General features: G+C 37.1%; 1 protein-coding gene across 1 annotated transcript in view; it reads right to left on the minus strand.

The window, feature by feature from the left end:
* NAV3 (neuron navigator 3) overlaps nt 1-20,047 on the minus strand; it is a 610,320-nt gene extending 590,273 nt beyond the window's left edge. Inside the window, exon 1 of the mRNA XM_032854715.1 lies at nt 19,680-20,047. Within this exon, the coding sequence (XP_032710606.1) occupies nt 19,680-19,751 (72 nt within the window). The 5' untranslated portion in view covers nt 19,752-20,047. The remainder of the gene's footprint in view (nt 1-19,679) is intronic.
* Between the last annotated feature and the right edge of the window lie 283 nt (nt 20,048-20,330).

Genomic DNA, 20,330 nt, shown 5'->3' on the forward strand with positions numbered 1-20,330 from the left:
TGAACAGTGAGACTTAAGACGGCTTATCACCCTTATTATCGTAACTGTCTAATGATATGCCCCCATCTTTCAAATGAATAAACTGAGGCTAAAAGAGCTATGACCACAAGGAAAAGAGTAATCTTGACAATCATACACAGATCTACAGGATGACAACATGCTGCTAATCACTGCAAAATTTTGTGCCTATTCACAATTCTATATAAGCTTCTATGTATAATTCCCTGATGATCAATCTCCACGAATGAGCACACCAATACGAATTATTAAAACCACCAGTGTGGGATCTTAACATCATTCCTCCTGCTGGGAATCTGCTGTTGCATCTTCTCATCTTAATCACGGAGGGCCCAAGCAAAAGGAAGAGCAGCAGCTTACCCCATGGCTGACGAACCATCCACGATCCTTCCTCCAGCTGTGCACGCTCTGCCTTCACCTGAGCTAATGGGCCAAATGCAGATTTGGGTACGCAACCTCTTTCATTACTTCCAGGAAGTGCCCTATACCTAGCCAGCTTTTTCTTCACTTGTAGGACTTTAAAACTGTTTAAGTCTTGTATTATTTAGGGCTTATAGTAGTCAATAAATCTAATCTTTAGTAAATGCTTACTCTTTTCCAAGCTATGTAAGGTATCTCCCTTAATGTTCTCAAAGACCTTATGAAGACAGATTATTACTGTCCCTATTTTGCAGATGAGGAAACGAAAGCACAAGGAGACTAAGCCACCTGACCAGGCCGATGCAGCTAGGAAATGGCAGAACTGATGCTTGGACCCAACCTGTCCCACTCCAGAACCCATGCTTTTAATCTCTATTTTTTGTAGAACATACGTGGTGGATGACTAAATTCAAGGTCAGTTTAAGATGTCCTCTATTGTGGTTCTTCATTATTGTTCCTATGTAAAAAAACAAATTGTTTTAAGCTAAGACTTCAGCAAGGGACTTTATATGATTTGATGGTAAAGTCAAACTGATCAACTATGTTAAAACTCCATTCTCCAAAGTCCACTGACCTCCTTGTTAGGGACAAGGGTTTTTGTGACCCTTCTCAGTAGTCTGTGGACAATTATCCTCTTCCATAATTATAGGACTTGAGCAGCAGCAATCCATCACCATCCTCCATACCACTCAACTAAGTGTCACAAGAGTCCAAAAAGAGGAACAAAAGTAGGTTCTCTCCGTAAGAACACTGGGAAATAATTTCTAAGAAGAGTAAAATTTCAATTTTCCTTTGAACTATGACCCCAATATAAAATAATACTTTCAGGTCTTAAATCAGTTGAGTTTTGTTACATATGACATTTTCCTGATTATAAATCAACCTGTCATTTTCAGATATTCCCAACTGGTTATCTACAGAGTGTATGTGTGTACGTGTCTGTGTAGCATGTATCATATCTATAAATCATACTTTATGGACAATATAATAAGCACACACACATCATATGCACTTATATACTCTGTTGATCCAAGTATGGACAAATATTATTTGCAAATTTTCTTTTAAGAAAGTATACTTTTCAGCTTTTTTGCTAAGATGATGTCCAATATATTTGTTGGAACATAGTGTTACTTTGTCATCTACAAAATAAAGATAATAGAAGTGATTTTAAAAGAGCATCCACATTTGCCCTATGTAAGAGAATGCTTGCTGACTAGTAGTCTCTGAGCAGGCAATGTTCTGGAAAGGGAAACTAACATTACGAGCCCATGTGACAGATGAGGAAAGCTGAGTCTCACTATGGTTAAGTTACTGAACTAAATTCACAGATCTATTAAGTGAGGGAGCCAGAATTTGAACTACTACCTCTTCAAGGCCTTTTCAAGGCCCATGTTTTTCCTACATTTCATGCTACCAAGATCTTCTTACAGGGGAAAAATTATAAAGTTTTTTCCTAATGCAATATTTCTTTCAGTATTTAGATATTTTATCTCCAGCCTCAGCTAATCTGGGCTGCTTGACTTTGATGGGGCTTGATGCTCCTACACCGCTTTGAGAAACTCAGATTCCTGGATGCTGGCCTGTCTTTACTTAAAGCTCTGGAATATTCCCCAAATGGACAGTTTTTTTAGCTTGCTCCTACCAGTTATCCCTAGGTTTTACTTTCCTATACCTAGTGCTAACTTACAGCCTACTGCCTTCATCTTCCGCTACTCAGTGTCCAGAGAACCAACTATAATTCTTTTCTAAACAGGATTTGAAATTTGGGGGAAAAAAGTTGTTGTTTTGTTTTTTGTTTTTTTTTTAAATGAATCAAAGTTACATAATTTTGTTTTTCTCATCAAACAAAAAGCAATGCTGTATTAACATTAAAATTTTTCTTTTAGAAAAAGAGGCAAAGGGGGTATTTTTAAGTTTCAGGCTATATTTTTCATGTGAATTATTTTTATAGGTACTTAACCAAAATGAGATTTTTACAGGATAGAAGATTCTGATCGTTCACTCATTCAGTCAACAAAAACAGAGACTGCACTAGGCCTAATACTAAGCACCAGGATACAGAGATGCTTAAGACCTGGGACTTAAAGTACCTGAATACTTGCAGTCACCAAACAAAGGCATCCATGAGGAACTACAACACCAGGTGGGGTCTGAACATCAGTGTCTGAAATTGGCAAGAAGATGGCAATGAAGCTCAATTCAAGTGCACTACTGGGTTGTTCCTATCCTATCACTGGTCACCTCTAACAGTACACATGTATTGGCTCATAAAATTAAGACAAGCGTTTCTGAGAGTGTTAAATTTGGGAATCATTGGTATATATATATAAAATTTATGTTTTTAAAATGTAGGAATTATGGGGCATCTGGGTGGCTCAGTTGGTTAAGAGGCTGCCTACAGCTCGCATCATGATCCTAGGGTCCTGAGATTGAGTCCCGTGTTGGGCTCCTTCCTCAGTGGGAAGCCTGCTTCTACCTGCTCTGCCTGCTGCTCCCCCTGCTTGTGCTCTCTCTAACAAATAAATAAATAAAATATTAAAAAATAAAATAAAATAAAATGTGGGAATTATAAGCTGTTAAATATTATAACATACTGCCTGATTAAAAAAAATTAAATCAGGGCTCCTGGGTGGTACAGCTAAGTGTCTGCTCTGGGTTTCTGCTCAGGTTGTGATCTCATGGTCATGAGATCAAGGCCTCACACTGGGCTCCACGCTCAGTGCCGAGACTGCTTGAGAATCTCTCTCCCTCTCCCTTTCCGCTCAAGCTCTCTCTCTCTAAAATCAATAAATACGTCCTTAAAAAATTCAATTCAATTTAAAAAATTAAAATCAACTAGTGGAATCAAAACTATTTTTGTATGTATCTTTGATCACAGTTCTGACAGCACTCAATAGTGTGAACTTGAAAAAGTCACATGGCGACCCTGGGCCTCAGACTTCTTACCTTCAGAGTGAACTATGCCATCTCTAAGGTTTTTGGGGTTTTTTGTTTGTTTTTTTGTTTTTTTGGCTTTATCATTCTGTAATTACTACATGGAACACACAATTCAGTCTGCTGAGATTTCACATTTCTGGTAAATTAAGTATTCATGTATCTTATTTGTTTCATTATTTAAACTCCATGATATTCTTTCATTTTTAATAAATATAACAGTTTCATCAAGCTTTTCGGGGGCACCTTTGGTTTTAAAATTTGCACCAAAAGTGATCTGATATGACCTCATGGAAAATGGGCTTCCATAATACCCATTTTGGAACAACACCACTAGAAAACAAATTTAACTAACAAAGTCCTTGCTGAGTGGGTAATATTTTTCTTGTTCTAGCTTTAGTAAAATTTCTGTCCAAGAGGAGCTTAGGAAACATATGGCTTTGTGGATCTTATCATTTGGCAAAAAGACAATAAAATATATATGACAAGTTGAACTACAACATAAATGGATATAAACATGATGTTAAATCATTTGCTAAAATGATAAGGAATATTACATGTATTTTTGCAAGTATTCTGAGATTCTTTTTGACCTCAGTACTTTTGCCCTGAGACTCATTTGTTGGCTAACAACCTTGTCGTGTTCTAAGATTTGAAACAGCATTTAGTTCCCCATGAGATCATGTAAAGCATTTTTGGAAAGTCTTCATGTTGGTTCAGTAGTGAAAGTTCACTATCAACTAATTTATTATGGATAAGAGCTTATGACAATTCAAATTTTTTTCTTTATATATAACACAAAACTGATCATCCCACTCATTGCTCAGGGTACACTACTTCTTAAAGTAGGGTGCTTTGGATTAGTCCATGTAAGTAAAAATAAGCAATATAAACATTTTAAATATTAACTTGGTAATTGGTCTGACTTTTAACATCTTTTCAAACACTTTATTTTACTAAATTAGTGGCAAGCAAAAAGGTTATTATCCCCTTTTTCATAGAACAATGATGGCTTTCCACTCCAACTTTGTGTGCTAAAAGGAAGACCAAACAACTTCCATGACTGCTCTTGTTCCTCTGACTTTCATTGTTCTAACTCTGATTTTGATTCCCCTACTTTCCCATTCTATATTGCATTCTAACCAGGACTGTATTTCAGTAGTAATGTCCAATAGAACTTTCTATAAATATGTAAATGTGTTTTCCAATATGGTAGCCATTAGTCACATGTAAAGATTGAGCATTTGAAATATGCTTGTTGAAACTGCAGAACTGAATTCTTTAATTTTTATTAATTTAAATTGTAATAGCTACAGTGCCTAGTGGATACTGTATCAGTAAGCACAGATAGAGCATTTGAATACTTTTTAAGCTCTGTTTTCTACTTTGAAGTAGCTGCTCTAGCTTTACTTTCTCTTAGAATAATCCTAAATTTGTATCAGGTGCTCTCAAAGATTTTTAGAAAAAACTAAATAACACTTTGGTTAATCAACATTCTATTAGAATTAAGTTCCTCTCCATAAAAGCCTATTTTTAATTATGTTTGTAAACAAGAGTATGAAAAGCGCATTATCTTTGAGAAAAAAATAAAACAACAGTGTGTGCTAATGGACTCCCAGTCTTTCTGAATATTGGAAAGAATCTAGCTGTATAAAACAAGCATATGAAGGGCTAATTATATTTTCTTACCTAGGATAGTGCTCTCCTAACTACCAAAAATAAGGTTTTTTTCTTCAAGGAAAGAATCCTAATACTTTTGGCCAAATGATATTATCAGACTTAACAGAATAAGACTTCAGGTGCAAGAAGCTAGCTGGTGGTCAGTATAAATTATAATACTACAGAATGTTTCTGAGAATGGATATGCTTAATACTACAGAGGTAAGGAAAGCAACACATCTATTGACTAATTACACAGCAACACGGCTCATTACGGAATATATTGGTATAATTTTCATATTGGTATTTTCTCTTTCCTAGCATGTGAGCTGCAGGAAATTACCCTGGAGTCATTGATTCAGACTCTAGGGCCCAAGGAAGTTTTAGAAGAAGCCAACTACCCAGGTAAAGGGTGTAAAATCAAGCACGTTGTGTTTGTTGGTAGAAAAGAAAAATGGCAGTCAAATATGAGGTCTAGGAGACAAAAATGATATCTAAATGCCTGGAGGATAAATACCCTGGAAACAGCATCCCTGGTGCTGGCCAATGTCTGGGAGATGGGTATTATCTTACCTGAAAAGAAGGAACATTGAATACTGCAGGTACAGTGGCAAAAATATAGTCCAGCTTAGCCCTAGGAAGCAGGATCATATTCTGTCAGAGAACATCCTAAAGCACCACTAGTGGCCATTACCAGTTCAGCTATAAAGAAACACCTGTCGGCACCATCTGGCAGCAAAAAATAATAGCATGGACTGATGAGATGGGTTTAGCTCTATTTGCATGGGTAAGTAGGACTGACTCTGCCCTTTTCCACTCTCCACTAAACAATCAGAATTCTGAACTACTACTCAAGAAGTTGATATTAGTGTCTGTGCTAAGATAATAGGTGAGGCACTTATAATGATTTCAAAACTTAAATAAAATTGGACTATCCTTTTACCCTATATTTGTGAGTAAAAACAATCAAACCTTACATGTTCAATAATGTTAGCCTTCCACTGTTGATACTGCTTAAATAGACATGGTCCAAATATCACAGAAATACTTAGATCAGTCAGTAACCAACCATCTTAAATCCTAAGAGGTATCATCTCTTCTACTTACAAAATATCATGGATTAATTCATAAATAGATGAATGGTTTGTAATGAAAGTACTTAAACTTCTAAACCTGTTATCTGAAGCTGAAAGGCTTCAGAGAGTCAGTGAAAATAAAGGAGGCTGCACAGATAGTTGTGTTTTGAAAATTCCACTCTTGAGGCACCTGGGTGGCACAGTCAGTTAAGCCTCTGACTCTTGATTTCAGTGCGGGTCAAGATCTCATGGTCATGGGATGGATCCCCAAATCCAGCTCTGCCCTCAGCCCAGAGTCTGCTTGAGATTCTCCCTCTCCCTCAGCCCCTCCCCTGCTGTGGACTGTCTTCTTCTCTCTCTCTCAAATAAATAAATCTTTCAAAAAGAAAATTCCACTCTTCCCTCATAGAGAGAAATAAAGTTCCAAGGGTATGTTTAGGCAGAGAATCTTCATAAGCATTTACTCCAACCAAAATGCCCTTGTCTCGGGTAAGAGTTTTTCTTATTTAATGATTTATTAGAGGACTGCTTGGGAGTAAGATGGTTTTTTGTTTTTTGTTTTTTGTTTTTAATCTTCCTTCTTTAGCATTTTATCAAAAAATAACCCAAATTTGGCAAGTACTCGCTAAACCTTTGCTGAAAAAATGGTTGTCTGTGGATTTACATGGATTTTTCTCCTTTGTTCCATAGCAACAGTTCTTGAGTTTATACCACATGCAAGGTTTCCAACACAATGTTGACCAAGACAGACAGTGTCCTTAACCTAATAGAGGCAGACTATAAACAAGCAAGCAGTTCCATGGGTAATAGGACACATTGAAAGGATTACTAGAAAGAAAATCAACAGAACACAATGATGGAGTGGATGAGGAAGCACTTTCTGGAGGAAATTACATTAATACCCTATCCCCGAATGATGAGAGGTCATTCATGCAAAAAACAGAGCAACAGATACTTCAGGCAGAAAGAACAGTTCAAAGACCTGAAAGTGAGAAAGCCCTTGGTTGTTCAAAGAACGTACTGACGGATCACCAACAGGCCTTATACAGAATGAGGGAGAGAAAGGTGGCAGGAAATGGAGTTGGAGGGAGAATGGGAATTAGATTACGCCGGACCCCGATGGGCCATGTCAAAGAGTTCACATTGTAATCAAAATGCACTAGAAAGTCATTTCAGAAGGCAAGTGATAAATCCGGATGCATTAAAAAGAAAATCATTGTTATATCCATGAATCCTCTTGGTATCATATACTTAGCCAGAACACTAATTTGGTACCTGATAATGGATATGAAAGACATTTCTAAAATGACAAGTGGGACTGAAATGTGAAGGCACATTTTTATTTAACTTTTATTATACTCTTCCCCCAAAGCAATGTGGAAATCATTACATCAGTTCATGATTATATAAAAATATTTTACAAAGCAAAGCAGACTAAGACATTATGTTGTTTTTCGAGTTTAACCCTCATCCTTTCCCAGTGTTAATTAGAGAGTAACAAGTCCCTGCAAGGTGTTGTTTATCTGTTATTTGCAAGCATGACGATTTGCCAATACCAGCAACTGTTAAAAGATAGAAGCCCTTCTTACTGAGACAGCATGTAGTAAAAGTACTACATCGCACCTAACAATGCTCTTTCATCAAGCAGCTAGTAAGAGTTTCAAGGGAGAACAACTGTTAACAAAAAACCCCTAAAAAAACAAAAAACAACAAGGTGTAAAATTAACTACCAGCAGCAAAATGTGAAAAATAAGCAGGAGAATTCATGTGCTTTTAGTCACATTCTTAAGGAGGGGCCGCCTTTCCTCAGAACTAAATGTGCCCATTTAAATTAATCCCTTAGAGTTATTAGTATGTGTGAAAACACACCTAAAGGAAAATGTGATTCTTGTAACTGGAGCACTATTGGAAGATACTTAAGTAAAAGTCAAAAGGGCTATTTATATAGAACACTATTATCATCTTCATTTTGCATTAGATCAATAAAACATCCTATAAATTAGGTCCAATGATGGACACATATCCATTTTATCTTTTAATATTCCCTCAAAAATGATGTGGACATGGGTTAAAATGGCTAGCAGTCTTATCTCCAGGACAGATCCCACTTTCCATTCATTTCCACCATGACGAGCAAATTCTGAATGTGAATGTGGTCCAAGAGAACATCCTGCCTCCCTCCAGGAGAGCACAGTGGCTTACATACCTGCGTGTACTCACATGTGTCACTGGCACAGCCAGGAGACCAGGGAGCCAAGTTTTGCGGGTTATCTGCTAGCTGATGAGCTGGCAAAACAGAGAAGCTGAGATGGAGTGTGGCCCTGCCCGTGTGGACTGGCCATGATTTTTCTCCATGTAGCCTATCAAATTTAAATGTGACCTGTGTTCCTTACAACATATTTTCCTAACAATTAAATGAAGCTTCCTAATGTGATTTAATGAAATCAGTCACCTTTAATAAGATAGATGGAGAACCTTGAGTGTAAGTTCCCAAATGTGACAAGTCAAATGTGACCAAACCAGGTTGAATGCCAATAAAGAAATGCAGTTTCCCAAATCTGGGCTCTCATTTTTCATGTCTTTTCAAAATCATTCAGGAGGGGTTCTTGAAAAACATTTGCTAAAAAAAAAAAAAAAAAAGAAAGAAAGAAAGAAAACCACTTGCCTAAAAAAGTATTATACTCAGACTCACATAGCATAAAAGTTTAACAGAAACACTAGAAAGTCTTCCATAGATTTATATCTTTCATAGCAATTTTATTTTTATAGAAGATTTTGTTTATTTATTTGACAGGTGGAGATCACAAGTAGGCAGAGAGAGAGTGGGGAAGCAGGAACCCTGCTGAGCAGAGAGCCCGATTCGGGGCTCGATCCCAGGACCTTGGGATGATGACCTGAGCCAAAGGCAGAGGCTTTAACCCACTGAGCCACCCAGGTGTCCCGATTTATATCTTTCAAAAAGATTTTTAACAATACATTAATATGTTAGATTAAGAAATGGTTTCCATGCACATAGAAAACATGCTAAACATAGGTAGATAAACTTTAAAATAAAATCATAGACCACTGAGCAAAAGAAGAAGGTACAACCTGGTAAGTTCTCTTGTCTAGGACAAGTTCATTGCTAAAATGGACATAAAAAGTATTGGACCCACAAGTTGAGTTGTGAAGGTGCACAGAAATGCAAGGAAAAGTGCTTTGTAAACTACAGATTGCTTGCTATTCAAATATTAGTTAGAAGCCCAACCCGCTTTGTTATGCAAGGTGAAAGTGATGGATATAAATGGATGCAGTCATTAGTAATGCAGTTAACACAGTAAAATGTATTACTGTTATCTACCAAAGAGCGTTAGTAGGCACTCCATAAATACATAAATACACACTGAAGTCAGTCAAAACATCATATCTTTTAAATCTGTGTTTGATTCTTATATTGATAATTACCATCTTCAAACAAAATATTACGTTACAATGCAATGTATAATACAACTAAGGGCAACAATACTAACCTGAATGCACTAACCTCCATCTCTGTCTCTGAAACAATGGCTTAGTTAACTGGAAGAGAGCAAGCACTACGGAGAACCCTCTGTAGAAGAATGTATAGAACATTCTTCGCTAAGGACTGCATCCACTGGGCACTATGGAACAACTTCACCATTATGCAAAAACACTCACAAGAGCTACTTCTAAACAGGCAATGTAACATTGCCCATTTTTATTAATTTTTACCCAGCTACACTGTCTACCGTGATATGTGTCAGGAAACATTTATAAAGAATAGCTAGTTCCATGAAATATGAAAACAGATCATGATAAATGATTTCGAAAATGATAAAAAGGTATTTTATTGTGTTAATGCTTGGAACTGACATCTTCAGATTTAAACTGAAGTATGATAATTGTGCTCTTCTATGAAATATACACATGATTGAATATACCAAATTTATTTTTAAGTTAAGGAAAATCAATACAGATAGGGGATGGATCCTATAATTGATTTTTAAGTCAGTGGTTGGAAATTGTGAATATATTTCCTATATATATCACGTAAGAAACACTGCTTAGGGTCCCAGGCCAATTGGAACAATACCCAGTGCAGCTAAAAGACTAGTAATAGCAGTCCTGAGTCAGTGTCTCTCTAAAATCTCATAAGCTCTCTTGATCCCTAAGTTATATAGAGGAGGAGAGTCAAGCTCAGGAAAGTAAGGCACAGAAATTATAGATATGCTACTAGAATGGAAGTACCAAGAAGCATCACTTCTTATTAATATATTCCCCCATAGTTTTTATACATATTTTCAAACATACAGAAAAGTTTAAAGAATTTTACAGTAAACACTTGTATGCTACTAGACTCTACAGTTAACATTTTACCATGTTTGTTTCATGAAATATCTGTTATACACATTTTTATGCTCTCAATCTCAGGTTAAAAATGAAAGGAATAAAGCCTGTGTCAACTGAGAATTTTTCCCAAGTTCAATGTTCTTTTAATCCTCTTAAAAACAGAAACAAAAATCATCCTAAATATTTAGGATTTAGAAAGTAAAATTTTATTTAAAATGTACCATGAGTTAAGGATAACTTTGAATTTATCAATACGCTACACCCAGGAAATATTGTGGTTTATCAACCTTGTCATCCTAAGAAAAATAAAGTCTTTGGGATGCCTGGGTGGCTCAGTCGGTTAACCGTCTGCCTTTGGCTGAGGTCGTGGTCCTGGAGTCCTGGACTGAGCTCTGCATTAGGCCCCCTGCTCAGCAGGGAGTCTGCTTCTCCCTCCCCCTCCACACCTCCCCGACTCATGCCTGCTCACTCACTCTCTGTCTCTCTCGTTTGCTCACTCTCTCCAGTAAATTAAATAAAATCTTAAAAAAAAAAAAAGAAAAGAAAAAGAAAAAGAAAATATTTGAACTCACAAACTTTTCTTCTGACCAGCTCTAGGGTTGAACTCTAGTCCCATGTAGTTAAACCTATATTCCTATTTCAAGATGAAATATCCTAAGCACCAACTACCCTCTCTCTCTCCAGAAAACAGGCAAGCTAGGCCCTGGACTCAGACGAACCACCTACACCAAGTTTAATATAAGTCAAGAAAGAATGCTCAGACCCACAGGGAAGTTCTATCCTCGGGCTAGAGTGAATAATCCGGGACTGATTAGTTACACTTCTGATCTTTCAAGGTGGGGGCGGGAAGTGGAGGTTGTTCCTACGCCCAAATAAAGCAGCCCTTTACACTGTGCGGAGCCTCATGTTAGGAATATTTAAATTGTTAAACACAGATGGTAGAGAGAAGTCTAAAATGAGCTGCTGTGATGGGAGCTAACCTGGAAATCATGGCACCAGCATTTCTGGACCTCACAGGTCCAGAAGTCAAGTCAAGGGATGAGAAGGGAGGCACTTCTGCCCTTTAGCTCACATTCTGGCCTCTGCTCACAGAGGAGAAACCATGCCTGACTGTAGTTCACCCTTCAAAACTACCAATTATTGAGTGTTTCCCAGGTGCAAGACATTGCTCCAAATGCTTTATATATGTGTTTTGTTTTGTTTTTTCAATACTCTATTTTATAAAATAACACAACAGAGAAACTAAAAGAAGACAGGGGTTCAGTAATCTGAGGAAGCACCAGACCCAAGCATCAAACTCAGGTAGTCGTATTCTAGATCCTTTGCTCTTAACTATTTACTAGGCTACTTTTTTACTGGATCCTCCCAAAGACACTGCTAGCCTGACTGATGAGGTCATGTGTGAAATACCGAGCCAAGTTTTATTATTGGGCCGTGTTTCTTCCTACTTAACATAAGATCATGGGTATCACCATTTTTTTTTTCTCCATCGTACTGCTCATTTGTGATCAATTCCCCTAACAGTGTCCTCCTCTTGGGGCAGGTTTGTGATTCATCTTCATCCACACAACTAACATGGTATGTTAGTATTTTCAGATCTGTTCACTGGAGCAGTGATTTCAGCTTTGACGATAGTAGGAACCCAGATTTGGCTTCTGGACCTGAGGCATTACAGTTTCTCATAGAAGATCTACTTTTAGGAGAGTTTAGGAGACTTTATATGAATACTCTTTTTATAATGCTAGTCCTTCATTTCCATGTAGACATTGTTTTGTGTATATAGAGCTTCTCCAACAAGGAATTGCAGAGGAAAAGAGGAAAGAATGGAAAGATTTCACATAAAAACCCACTCCAAACACCAGCTTCAATAATTGTGTCTTGTTTGTTTTTTTAGTTAATAAGTTGAAAGCAGAAGATGGGAAAAGGTGCTCACAGCTCCTCCAGTGACTTCTTGGGTCAAATTGCAATTTGTGCTGCAGAGGCCACTGACAATGGTGTGGCGGAGGGAGGTGGCAGCAGCTGTCCTGGGTGCAGATCACCTGTTAATTGACTGGGACTGTACAGTGTTGATATTATTATCTGGGTGTGCACTGGGGATATCCAAGAATAAAATAGGAATGAATAAAAGAGGCAGAATTCTTGAAAAACTTGAATTCCAAATAACTATGCTAACATAGAGTCCAACACTAGCCGACTGAAACAAATTAACACTATGGATACTAGAACTCTAGTACAGAATGTCTTAGTTTAGGTTTCTGCCAGAGTAGACCTTGAAACGATGATTCCTGTGAAAGTAGTTTATTTTGCTGATGGTTCTGGAAATATTGGGAGAGAAGTCAGGAAAGGAAACGGGAACCAGAAGATAGAAAATAAAGGGTATCTTATTGCAACAATGGGTAACCAAAGCTTCGTCCCACTGAGGAGCTCTCAGGCATGAGCTCTAGGCGGGTGCTTGTCTAGTACTATATACACAGTAGTGTATGAGAATCACCTGGGAATCTTGTGAAAAAGCACATTCTGATTCAGCAGGTTTGGTGTAGCGCCTGAGACCCTGCATTTCTTACACATTCCCTGATGAGAATACTATTGCTGTTCCTCAGAACACACTTTGAAGATCTGATGGTTTTCTGTTTATCATAAAAATTTTCCAAATTTGCAAATAAAATTGACAAAATTTCTTATGTCCACTGCTTTTATAACATATCATTAAATTTGCTTTTTTTCATGTAATTCTTATCCCAGACATGGCATATTCACTGACTATTATGCCTGGGAGAAATCTGGTCAGTCCCCGTGTAAGGAAAACACAAAAAATTCGGTCTACCCTGTCCCAGGGCTATGAAATCAGATGGCTCTGCTCACCAGCAGGTAGCCTGCTGTACACAGAAACACATTGGGCATGTCAACCCACTCAGGGATCATCTCCGACTCTTCTTCTCTGTTTATATATCCGGTTCTTGCTTCCCATTCCATTCCGGTACCAAAGTATACCCCGATTTTGTGATTAATCTCATCTTCGGCCTTTGGAAATGAGCAAAAGTCTTTTCCTTTCCCACCCAATTTTAACATTCTACACTTTTAATGGTATTTTTACATGCATTCCAAGGTTTTGCCCACTTTGCTACCTCAGGGTAAGATTTGTGAAATCTCAGTCCACCCTTTTATACTTACCCAGAATCTCAAAGGAGGAAACAGATATGGTTAAACTACTGTTTCAAAATCATTGTGTTATATTCAAAAGTATGTATTTATGTGATCAAATGGAGAAAAGCCCCAGGCCTTTTAGGAAGACAATCTTAAGGAGAAACTGACAATGACATGATCGGCCATTCAAAACAGGCCACACAGTATTATAATATTTGCTTTAAAAAGTTGTGTGTGTGTATAAATATAAATATTACAAATATCAACACAGAAATCTAATGATGGATGTATATATGTATGTATAGAAAGTTGAGAGGAAACTGGTATATTAGTGTATTTCAAGTTTTTTGCATTGCATATGGTCACATTTTTCCAACATATTTTAAAAGAAAAAATTAGTCTCCATCATTCCTTTATGGAGTGATAAAAATCAGAACTCACATGTTAATATCAAGATAGGAAAAAGGATTTAAGAAGAAACAGGAATCAAAACTTACTGAATCTTATAGCTTAGTAGTCATTGTTGAGATCACAATTAATGACAACTAGTAATCATAACAAGAATTTACATATAATTCTGTCTTCAAAATGCATAAAACGTGTATCACAAAACTCAAGTCTCATCTAATTTGGACCTGCCTGTTGTATATATCTATTTCTATGAAGATTATGCAGTCATTACATCTGTTGATATCTAAAATCCACCAATCAGGAAATGGAACATGGTCTAGTTTAGAACAAAGGAGTAGAACCATTAAGCATGGTATACAGTATTCACTTTTACCTATTTCCAGTTCTTTCCATTTGCCCAAGTCTGTTGACATTAAAACTGTATGCTGCCAGGACCAAAAAGGCAAGTAGCCATATAAACCACCTATGATATGATAGAAGAAGATTTAAAAGAAATTCTATCTTCTATCTGAGAGAGAAGTTTCTAGAATCACTGCTTTACAGAAAAGCCCACCTTATATAATTCATCCTTAGAGAACTCCTGGTAAAGTGGTTGGCAACAGTTGTTTGCAGTACCCTTTTTTAAGTGATCATGAGGCTGAGGGAGAAATAGGGACAATCTTTAATGGTATCATAGTATGCCACAATTCCAGTACTAGTTTCTTTGTGAACATGACATTCATATTTGTATTGGTACATGGATTCCAGATTTATACAATAGAATTGCATAATGGCTGCTCAATGTATTTCAAAAATTAAAAGTATGGATAATCAGTAACCAGCTGATTAATCAATTTTGTTGAGACCACTAGATAATCCACTCATATTAACAGTCATGCTTCAAAATCAGATGATTAATAAAGGATGTAACTTTGCTTCAGAAACGTCATTTATCCTAAAAGTCCTTTTAACATACTCATATACACTAAGAAAAAAGAAGTCAGGCAGATTTATAAAAATAAAGCACCATTTAATGAGTCCATCCTTCAAGAAGATCAAAGAATGAAAGCCTGGATCTATCCTAAGCCTTCTCTTCTTGAGTGATTTATCTTCATATTTTCCTTAAGAAAACATATTTTTAATCAATTTCTAACAGAAACAATTTCAAGTAGTTCTCAACACCTGTGATGACAATCCCAATATACTTTTTGACTCTAAAATGATGCTATTTTACCAATACTGCAAGAAAATGCAACAGATGTTGTCTAAAAGAATCAGCACACTAAAAAGAAAGATACTAAGAGAAGAATTAGGCTAGATTTAAACTAATAAATTATCTTTACTCTCTCAAGCACTGGCAATCACAAGTAAGGTTTTCAGTAAAATTACTGGAATAGCCTAGCATTGTATGCAGAGATGCGGCTGGACCACACTTCTGTCTGAAGTCAACTGAAAAACAAACAAACGAAAACTAGTCTATGTGGAGAGACACTATGGAAGCCCTCATTGTCACTGGCAGATGAAGCTTTTTCTAATCTCCAACCTAACCTTGATGTTAAGGCCACAATACCAGTGGGGCTGCCCTTAAAACAGCAGGCTTTCTCCAAATCAGCACCTCCTTTTCTATTAATTAACTCAGTTGTTTCTCTCATTTAACATGGCTTTCCACATCTCAGACTCTCTCACTCACTACACCCAGACTGTGTTACTTCTCTTTTTTTTTAAATTTATTTTCAGCATAACAGTATTCATTGTTTTTGTACCACACCCAGTGCTCCATGCAATCCGTGCCCTCTCTAATAACCACCACCTGGTTCCCCCAACCTCCCACCCCCCACCTCTTCAAATCCTTCAGATTGTTTTTCAGAGTCCATAGACTGTGTTACTTCTGAAACAACTGTCATCATATAGAAAGACAAGATGTGTTAGAATTTATCTGGAGGTTCTAGCAAGGCAGTGTGAAAATAATGCTAACTAGCATGTAAAAGACCTGATTTTAGGCAATGAAAACCTGTGATGACATCAGTCTTAGACATTTCCATGAATGTCAATCTCTGCAAACATGCAATAATACTGTCATCTCTTTCTGCTTCAGGGAACAGAGAAACAAAAGCATTCCAACTGGTCACTAAATACGTATTGCATTTCATTGTTACAATTTCAAAATATGTGTCCTGCTATCCTTTTCAGCAATACCTAGTGAACTGTGGACTATGACAAATGCTTTGGTTTAATACACAAAATATTCACGGAGCAATAACGCAGTGTCCCAGGGCTGTCTCAGCTGTAAACTGCTGCAATTAGACTGACAGTAAAATCTACTGAGCTCTGCTTTTCAGTTCAAGGTCACAGTTAATTAAACTGAAGTGACATTTGTACCTATTGAGCTTTCACTGTTCCAGGGGCTTTTGCAGAAAGAATCCCACAAAATGATGAAATTAGTCGAAAACAACACACCAAACACACTGGCATCCATGAGAAAACATGGGTCAAAAGGTCAAGTTTTCAAAAATAAAACACCACATTATGGGCACGCAGGAACTCAGATGCCACGAAAATTTTCCCATCTGGGACATTCCAGAAATGGAATGCCAAAAGCAGGGATTATGGGCCAATCTTGACTGAAAATTCTACTGATAAAAATCACAGGAATCAAAAAGTGAGTTGAATTTCACCCAGCCTTACACTAATCCAAGTCAATTTGAGATTCTTAGAAGTATTCTCAATCCCTGTAAGATCCACATCTTGGGTTTATCCATAATGAAGAGTACTTCAGATAGGACTTGTAGATTTGATATCTTTTAACTTTCAAATATGTTTTCCAGATTTAGTCAGGTGATGGGGTATTATTTTGAAGAAGCCCAAGAAGTCACACACCCTTCTGAACTCTGTAGTTTTCAATAATGGTATATATATATTCTTCTTATTGTAGATATATTTTTAAGGAACTGATCATTACTTTTACAGGACCAAATCTCTTAAGGAGATATAAAAAAGGTAAAAAAGCACCTTTTACCTTGTAGAAATACATGTTCTTCACAAACTGGAAAGGACCAAGCATGCACCTGGTATAGTAAGCACTCCATAAATTCTTCCCTGACATTCACGGACTCACTGCATGCAGCAGAACCATACTCACAAACTCATATACTCAGTGTCCTAACAGTTCCTACTCAGAAGCAGAGCATACAAAATACAAACTCATATATTTTAAGGCGAGAACAAAAACTAGTGAGCTATTCGTAGACTGAACAAAAAAAATCAGTGGCACAGTGTTCAAAACAGGAGCATGTACTGAAGCCAGTTCAATTCACCTTGCTTTAAATAGCTACCACATGCCAAACACTGTGAGAAGAACACATTTTTCAGTTACACCAAAAAGACGCTTCACCTCTGGATTAAGTCATGAGTTGGAATAAATGCATTTTATTTCACTGATGTGGAACACTGTGCCTGTTAAATTAATTCATCATGAAGGACTACAAACACTTGAAGTAATTACATGAATGCTCTTATAATCTCTGTGGGTAATTGTGTGGTGGCAGGGCTGTGCCCAGAGCTTAGTCTGCAAAGATTTATGATATTAATGTTTCCTTTTTCTCCTTATTACAAACTCACAAAACTGTCATTGAGTCTAGATATCCCTGCTGACAGCAAATTTGAATCTGAAGTACTGATCATTGATCGATCAATATCTGAGGTTCCAGCTTACTCAGTGTGAATGCTCAAACCAACTGGGTAGCTACAAGATCATTAGAATCCCATTTTCCCCTTGATAATGCTCATTGAAAGTGTTACTGCCTCCCCCACCTCCCTTTCAACTAAAAGGTGAGGTTTCAGTGAAATGGGGATCTTCTCATCCAACACAAACAGAATCATGGCTCTCCATAGTTTGTCTAAACGTTATTACTTTTCTCTATGAGCTGAACGGCCCTTTGTGAACTGGCCTGGGAAACTAAGCATCATGACAGATCACAGTTTAAAGTTCCATACAAAGAATTTTCAGAATGATATTGAGAGTTCATTCCATTCTGTAGCTTGCAATCCCTTCTGTGTTTGCAGAAAATATTTTTTATTAGGAAAGAAAATGATAACACCTGCAAAGGGACTTCCCTTCCAGAAAAGAAAGACTGCCTTCAAAAATGAGAATTCTGTGGTATTAATTGCTTACTTATTACCCACTTCCCTTGTCTCCAATCTAAGAGAGTAATCCATCAGGGTTAAGGACATTTTAAAATTGTAGCTAGAGAAAAATGATTAAATTGCTCCCCATAGTTAAGAAGTTGCATAGTGTGCTTTGGACGGAAAACTGATCTTACCATCTCCTTTGGATCAACACCCTTAGTAGCAGCAGAAGAAAAAAAAAGTGCTGACCCATTTGAAACAACAACAACATTCTTGGTAACACACTTACTTTTGCAGAAATCTATATCCACATTGAAGTCAAAATTGATTCCAGGTATCTTGGATTTTACATTACTTAGTATTTCCAAGATTTACTTATAATGCAGGTAAACCCAGTGAATGAACCAAACAGGACATTAATAGCACACCCATTCTTGCTTAGAGTCGTGCAAAGGATCACTGTCGCACCTTTCCTAGTAGCCCTGGTCTAAATGTCTGAGCAAATAAACAAGCTATTGTCTATATGACCTCTTCTAAACGTCTTACCTCCAAAACTGCAAAAGAGCTAGTTGTCTCCTGGGAGTACCAGATGACTAGTAAGCAAATTTCTATGCCAGATGTAAAAACAAACTTTAATCATGCCCCCTAGATCCAGGTCTGACTCAAAATATCCTTTCTATTATCTCTCTATTCCTTGCTTTTGTGCCTCAGTGACTGACTGGGTCCCCACACACCTCTCCTGTACTAATGGAGTCAATGAAAGCACTACGAAAGATAATATATTTCATTATGAGTGGGATTCCTCCCCTGGGCACCATCTTTGACCCTTCTGATAAGTACTCTCTGGATGGTTCTCACCACTGTACAGCAGTTTAGCAGGTAAGAATGTCTAAGAAGGTAGAAAAAATGAGGTTTAAGTGCAAACCTCGATACTCAATTCCCAGCTTCTCACTCAGAACTTCTCTAAATCCAATAAAAAAAATATATTAGCACAACCCTATTTTGATATTTTCCATTAGTTCTTTCGACATCACACATGAAGAGTCAAACCAAAGCTCACAGTTTCCTCATGACTCTCTTTCCAGGCCACCTGTAAAAACGAGAGAGTTTATGTTGATGTACCCCAAGGACATGAAATTGGAGAACTGCAAATGCCAACTGCACCTTCTACTGGTAGCGAGGCAGGTGTTCTCCTTTAGGAGAGCTCCAACTTGCTCTATTACTCCAGCAATGCCCCATGAATCATACCTCACCCTGGATCTCAGAAAAGTGTTCCATGAGGTCAGGCCAGCAGGTCACTAGGATTTCTAAAAGTCAAGAGTGAGAGGACACCATAGAGTCCTTTGCCAACCCACTGGATGGATGAATTCAGAAGACTTTAGAAACAAAACCACCCACCGGTAATGAAATCCAGACCATAAGATATGCTTGGCTATATGGTAAGATTTACTTCCACGAAATAGTGTTACTTTATTTCCTACAGCACGTTCATTTTCAATTTACAAACTTCTCTCTAAGCATAAACAAAAAGACCAAGCAAAAGGAAATTATTTGTCTTACCTTCTTCTGATCTTCTAGCTTGTGACTCACTGGATTCTTCCCATGTCTGTTCATCTCTGAAGATAAATCCATCACATTAGGTTCTTGCTTTTCAAAATGGAATCTCTTCAAGAAAGCAGCAAACTAATCCAAGATGCAATCACTAGGAAAACACTGGCATGCCACATTTCCCATCAAGCACTGTCTCCGAACTTCATCAACTCCAGGGAATGATTAAAAAGTCCATTGATTGAATGGAAAAGATGAATTTTGCAATTTACTCCCAGGACTTTCCAAATAAGCATATCGTTTTTAAATGCTGATGTCTCAAAAACAAAATATTCGTCCAGAACTTTAACTCCAACTGCTATCTTTTTCTTTCTTCACAGTTTTCCATTTTAATAAATAATTACACAGTTCCTGTAAACCTGTGATTAAAAAAACAAAACAAACGCACTGTTAATTCTCCCCCATCGTTTATAGTACAATTAATGAAAAATTCTTATCTAAAATGTGCAATTTAGAAAAAAAGCTTAGGTATTGATTATATTTCACATAAAATCAACAGCAAGTGAAAGGCATTATTCTTTACTCTTCTAGTCTTTAAAAAACCAAATATAATAACTGAATTAAAGCACAATATTAAAACCAGGGATTCACAGGTTATCAGAG

This window comes from Lontra canadensis, unplaced genomic scaffold (assembly GCF_010015895.1).
Source record: "Lontra canadensis isolate GAN:19392208 unplaced genomic scaffold, GSC_riverotter_1.0 scaffold9, whole genome shotgun sequence".
Lineage (NCBI taxonomy): Eukaryota > Metazoa > Chordata > Mammalia > Carnivora > Mustelidae > Lontra > Lontra canadensis.